Below are 6,791 nucleotides of genomic sequence, written 5' to 3'. Positions count from 1 at the left end.
TCTTAAAATTTCAGAAATGGAGTACGGTGTTAATGGAGAAACGAAATAACCAAATTGCCCTTGCTTTTCCCATAAGAAAAAAAATAATTTTCTAATATATTTATGTTATTTTGAAGGAAATTTTTTGTATAAATTATAATAGAGTTACTATACTATCGGAAGTATAGAGAATCTGATACTTCTGATTTTTGCTTCTGATTTTTTGGCCCTTAGATCGGTCTTTTTAATTATTTCTAATCTTTAGATTAATATTATTATCCTGTAGGGATCACTGAACCCTAGCTGTACTACTCAACCCTAAGGAGGACCGCAATCATTCCAACCGTACAATTCTTAATCCAAAGGTCAAAAAATCGGAAGCATCAAATGCGCTATACTTTCTTCTTTCTTTTTTTTTTTTTGAGAGATAGGTAGCATGCTACCCACTTCATTTATTTCATTTAGAAATAAACTTAGCTGAAAATGTAAATCAACTAGGATTCGAACTTGTGTCTCGGGTATCAACCACCAAGCCCTTTGCCACTTGCTCTAGGATTGGTAATGCGCTATACTTTCAATAGCATAGTAGCTCTGCATGTATAAACTATAAAAATATAAACAAAATAGTGATGAAATCCTAACAGAGGGGTCAAATGCAGCAACTTGAAATATTAAGAGAATAAAATATAGATTTTTGAAAATATAAAAAAGATATATTTATATTTTTCTTTGGTAATTTAGCTATTTTTGAATATTGCATTATTAGGTACATTAGTATATTTTTATTTAGAAAAAAAAAAAATTCAAATTACCCCTCCAGTGGTGCATGAAGTTTTTCATTTAACACACGTTCCTCTCTTTGAAAAGTTCTAGAGATTGACTTGGGCCTACATTTCCGCGTGAGCATTCAACGGCGGATTCCATTCAAACTGGGACATCCCAACATGAGAATTTTTACTTCTGCTCTCGTGGACCGGGCCTATAGACCAAATCAGTCCAAATAAGCAAATATTTTCTTTTCCCAATTACCGTGAGCGAAAAAAAAAAAATCAGCTCAGGGATGATGTGGTAGACCTGGTCCACAACTTAGTTAGCTTTTCCTCGGACGGGTTTTGGCCTTCTGACGTGTCGCTTTGTTACTGGTCAAATTGACGTTTTTGTGTATGAGTTCGTTCACCAGATGCTCAACGGTCGGCGTTTCCACGTCTATAATTCCGCCGCGCTTTATTGAAATTTCTGAAAAATAAACAAAAAGAAAAAATAAAAAAAAATTCAAATCGAAACCTAATTATTGAGTTCGAAACGGCTATTTTTTTGGTCCCCAACTCCTCTTATTACTTCCTCTCCCGCTTCGCTCCTTGTTTTCTTCGTCGCCCTTCTCCTCTCTCTCTCTCTCTCTCGTTCTCGAGCTCAAGCTTCGTGCTAGAGTTAGAGTTAGGGTTAGGGTTGGAGCGAGGGTTTTGCTCCATCCTTGCGTCGTGTGGAGCTCCCTATCCCTAGGGTTTGGGGTTCTGGAGTCGAATTCGATCCCGATTTCACGCGGTTTGGAGTGGAGGAGCGATGAGGAGGCGATCGATCCAAATCCTCCTTTCGTTGGCGCTACTCTACGTCGCCTTCCTCTTCCTCTGCGAGTTCCCCTTCGTCACCCGCCAATTTTCCGGCGCCGGCGCTGCCGCCGGAACCTCCGCCGCCATGCTCCGGCCGCGGCCGCTCGACAGCGAGGAGGAGATAGAAGCGAAATCCGCTCCCGTCCGCCCCTTCAAAAGCCCGTACAGACTCCCGGAGCACTCCACGGCTCCCTCCCACCGCCCTGCGCGGCGCCGCTCTCCGATCGTCTCCGGATTGGTGTTCCGGGCGGGCAACGCCCCCGGCAGCGCCGCTGTATCGGAGCTGCATAGGTCGGCCAGGGACGCGTGGGTGGCCGGGAGGAAGCTCTTCGAGGGTATGCGAGCCTCTCCGCCGCTCGCGTCTCCGGCCCCGGAGGCGGATCGGACGCTCGAGAGCTGCCCCAGCTCGATCACGCTCTCCGGCGCGGGTTTCGGCGATCGGAGGAACGTGATGGTGCTCCCCTGTGGTCTCACCTTGGGTTCCCACATAACGGTGGTGGCGACTCCGCGCCGAGCCCATGCCGACCGCGACCCAAAGATCTCAGCTTTGAAGGAAGGGGAGCAAGCCGTGATGATTTCACAGTTCATGATGGAGCTCCAGGGGCTCAAGACGGTGGACGGCGAGGCCCCGCCGCGAATTCTACACTTCAATCCCAGGTTGAAGGGCGATTGGAGCGGCAAGCCGGTGATCGAGCAGAACACTTGCTACCGGATGCAGTGGGGAACGCCATTCCGCTGTGACGGATGGAAATCTAGGGCTGATGAGGAGACAGGTATGTCATCGAAAGCATCCCCACCCGCTTTTTTTTTTTTTCTTTTTTTTTTTTGAGAGAGATAGGTAGCACGCTACCCGCTTCGTTTTTCTTTTCCTTAATGAAATCATAGATTGAATTAGAGAATTTGTTGTTTCAGTTGATGGGCAAGTCAAGTGTGAAAAGTGGATTAGGGATGATGATGATGATGAGCATTCGAAGGAGTCCAAGATGAGTTGGTGGTTAAACCGATTGATCGGTCGGACGAAGAGTGTTTCGATTGATTGGCCTTACCCTTTTGTAGAGAACAAGTTGTTTGTTCTAACTCTCAGTGCTGGCTTGGAAGGTTATCATATCAATGTTGATGGACGGCACGTGTCTTCTTTCCCTTATCGCATCGTAAGTTCTCATTCGAACCCTATAGATTTGTTTACTTCAGCTTCTTATGCATGCTTGTTCAACCTGGCTTTCTTAGCAGTTTCTCTCCTCCCGAAAAATTTCTCTTCTATTATAGCAAGAGAATGTTGATGAGATTTTAACGAAAATGTTGCTACCGATAATTGAAACAACAACTCTGCTCAAACGGCAGTGACCACAGTAATCTTTGGTTGGTACCTTACAGTTATGGTTTTGTTTTCAGGGATTTGTTCTAGAAGATGCTACTGGTCTGTCATTGAGTGGGGACCTCGATATCCAGTCAATTATCGCGGCTTCGTTGCCCACTTCACATCCGAGCTTTGCCCCACAGAGGCATCTCGAAATGTCGGATCAGTGGAAGGCCCCACCATTGCCTGACGAACCTGTTGAACTTTTCATCGGCATCCTCTCAGCCGCCAACCATTTTGCAGAGCGTATGGCAGTGAGGAAGTCGTGGATGTCTGCTGTGAGGAAGTCGCCAAACGTTGTAACTCGGTTTTTTGTTGCCCTGGTAACTATCTCAATTTCTTCTATTGATTCTCTTGCGATTGTAGAACTGTCAACTAACTGATACGAGTTGTTGATAGAATGGAAGAAAGGAAGTCAACTTGGAGTTGAAAAAGGAGGCAGAATTCTTCGGTGATATCGTTATAGTTCCTTTCATGGATAGTTATGATCTTGTAGTATTGAAGACTGTTGCCATTTGCGAGTACGGGGTAAGTAAATTTTGTGTATAGGGAGTTATTCGATGTAATTTCTTCCAATACAGTTCGATTAAGTTTCCTTTTATGTTCAGTTTTCTCCAACACGCATTTGGATTTTGCTGCTTGTTCAGGTCAAGGTAGTTTCAGCCAAGCATATAATGAAGTGTGACGATGATACTTTTGTCAGAATTGATTCAGTATTGAAGGAAGTGAAGAAAGTCCCAAGTGACAGGAGCTTGTATGTTGGGAACATTAATTACTATCACAAGCCCTTGAGATCTGGAAAATGGGCTGTTACATATGAGGTAAATATTAGCAATGATCAATTTAAACATACAAGGAGTGAAATGCTCTGCCCCCGTTACTGATTTTGCCCTTAAGTGCAATTGGCATACCTTGATTAACCATCTAGGGTAGCAAATGATTGGCAGAAAGATGTTTCCTCATGCTAAATTTCCTGCATTTTTAAAGGAATTTATTGTTTATTTTGTCTACTTTTTTAATCATTGACAACCAATAAAAAGATATTTTAATTTGAGGTGTTGGCTTTATGTAAATTTGATCTGTTATCAAGGTAGGTTCTTATAATTGTGATTCGTCATCATCATCATCTTGTAGAAATCTTGAGTGATTTGGGTTACGATATGCTGAAATTTTCTGTAAAATGATTTGAGTAGTATAGGCTGGAGTTGATCCTGTATTCTGTTGAGTAGGTACGATGATTTGAGTTAGACAAACTAGAAATCTTGTTATTTGACGTCTTGTTCTTCTTCCTTATAAACTCAGGTAGCTTCATCATTCGAGCTTAATTGCATGAAATTTAATGCGTCCTCTTGGCTGATTTCATGTAATTTAGGCATTTGGCTCTGTCTTAGCTTCATTGATTTCACGAAATTAGAATACGAGGTTATGCTTTTGTTGCAAGTTTGTTCAGCAGTTGCTGCTAATTATGATATATGTATATTTTGTCATACTTGAGTTCCCAAAGCACAATCGAATTCATAATGGGTCGGTAATTGTCTGTTTATCGTGCATCTATCAATCACATTTTATAATACCTTCGTATGCATGAATTAGCTTGTTGGCTAACGGTCATTGGAATTTATTTTGGCTTTTCCTACCTCAATTTTTAGAGGCAAATTTTCTTCTATATTCCAATTTGTTATGCTCTGTCAGTTAATTATCAGCTCTTGTTACAGTATGTGGTTTGGTGTCTTATTACGCACGCCCTATTATCTCTTACATCGATACCTTCTTACTGCTTACTAAATGCCATAATTTTTCTTTTCAGGAGTGGCCAGAGGAAGATTATCCACCTTATGCTAATGGCCCTGGCTATGTTGTATCATCTGATATTGCAAACTATGTTGTCTCCGAGTTTGTAAACCAGAAACTAAGGGTAAGATTGACTGTATCTTAACACATTTTGCATTCAATGGTAATTTTCAGTTGTAGTGGAACAGGAATATATGTCTACTTGGCCTGGCTTCTTGAGATAATTTTCTGCTCAAGATGACGTTTAGCAATAAAACAAAAAATGATAAAAAACCATTATGGAATAGAGCCGCCAATTTTCTTTTCTGTATTGACTCCTCAACATTTAATTATTTTGATTTAAGTTATTTTTCCAAAATTCAATCGGGCATTTATTAAACTTAACTGCTATAGTAACTACTAGCCGTTAGCTGAAGAAGTATTCAAAATAGTTAAATTTAATATAATCACCATTAATTTGTACAAAATCCGTAATTTATTTGATGGAAATATGTTGAGGAGGCCACTTGAGATAAAACCTAAAGCTTCTGGCAAAGGCAGGAAGGCAGAAATGAGCAAGGCCTGAAAAGAAGAATCTCCAATTTGAAGCTTCTGCTTGTAGTTGTCCAGGAAGCTATAGAGAGGCATAATGAAGAGTTGTTGGGGTTTTGTTGATGCTGCCCTTCCTAGATGCTACAGCGAGGAGGTGTAGCCTGAACATGTTGCTACGGGGCCTTCTTACACTACTTAACTATGACATCCTTTTAATTTAAAGATGAATACAATTGCATATCTTGAAAGAAACCTTGGATGATCATCGTGTATAATTTTTCTCTCCAATAACTGTTTTAGAAAGTTGTAGTCTTCTAGAGCTTCACATTATTCCGATAGCTTCCCTAACAACTGTGTACCTTTGGATTGCAGCTATTCAAAATGGAAGATGTTAGTATGGGAATGTGGGTCGAGAAGTTCAACATTTCACAACCTGTTGAGTATATCCACAGCTTCAAGTTTTGCCAGTTTGGATGCATAGATGGTTACTACACTGCCCACTACCAATCCCCGCGGCAAATGATATGCATGTGGGACAAATTACAAGCTGGACATGCCCAATGCTGCAACATGAGGTGATGCATCGACAAAAATTTGCACAGAATAGAAGCAACTTAATACCCTAGAGGCTTCAGTCGGTTCGAAAGGCGGCTCTATTGATTCGTTCGTTGATTCTTTCTCTAAGCCAGCTGAGCGAGAGGTAGTATACAGCAACGAATATCAGAGACAGCTTTTGCTGACGCCCCAATCAACATGTGGTACATCTTTTCCTTTCAATATTGTTTTATTCTTTAAATACTTTGATATAGAGGAACTTAGAAGTTGGTTTTGTCATTGTTGGACTCACCATACACCTCGTAGGGTAAGCTATGTATCCTAGAGGAATTTCTAGTCGAAGCGGCATTATCAGGCTAATGTATGTATTCTGAAAACTAGTATTCCATTCTTATGAACACCAATCCATGTACGTGCCAACTATTGTTTGCAAATAATTCATTGTATAGTTCTGTGACAAACATTTTGTATACCCTTCGTCAATTCGACTTGATTGTAGTAAAAGTTATTCTACCTAAGTTAATTTTCTTATTTAACTCCTCATGAGTATAGCGCAAACAGTTTATGATATGTTCTTGACTTAATTTTGAGCTAATATGATATGAGGAGTTATTTTACTTAAAGAGTGTAATTTCGCATATTCTAAATACCGGAACCTAACAAAACTTTGAAACAAATCCCCGGTGGACGAAGTAAGTCTGAATTGAACATATGTACACCTATTGCTATGCTTCAGCACTCTAATGTACACATTTTAATAGACACTGCTTATGAAGGATTATTATGAGGGAAAAATGTCCAGGTAGTCTCTAACGTTTCAACCAATTGCAATTTGGTCCATGATCTTTCACTTGATAGCTACTTTTCAAGCGAAAGACAAGGGCCCAATTTGTAATTCATCAAAAGTTGAGGGACTGCCAAGCATTTTACATTCTTTCTATAACTCATTAGTGTGATTCTGACTCCCCTCC

The 6,791-nt window shown here is 40.7% G+C and overlaps 1 protein-coding gene across 1 annotated transcript; it reads left to right on the top strand.

Moving 5' to 3' along the window:
• LOC109715902 (hydroxyproline O-galactosyltransferase GALT6-like) lies at nucleotides 1,234-6,356 on the top strand. The gene is made up of 7 exons (XM_020241132.1): nucleotides 1,234-2,359; nucleotides 2,499-2,737; nucleotides 2,979-3,266; nucleotides 3,343-3,471; nucleotides 3,591-3,764; nucleotides 4,751-4,858; nucleotides 5,638-6,356. The coding sequence occupies exons 1-7, from the start codon at nucleotides 1,540-1,542 to the stop codon at nucleotides 5,842-5,844; spliced, it is 1,965 nt and encodes a 654-aa protein (XP_020096721.1). The 5' UTR covers nucleotides 1,234-1,539; the 3' UTR covers nucleotides 5,845-6,356.

Source organism: Ananas comosus, linkage group 9 (assembly GCF_001540865.1).
Source record: "Ananas comosus cultivar F153 linkage group 9, ASM154086v1, whole genome shotgun sequence".
Classification (NCBI taxonomy): domain Eukaryota; kingdom Viridiplantae; phylum Streptophyta; class Magnoliopsida; order Poales; family Bromeliaceae; genus Ananas; species Ananas comosus.
This window is presented reverse-complemented; position numbering and strand designations above follow the sequence as displayed.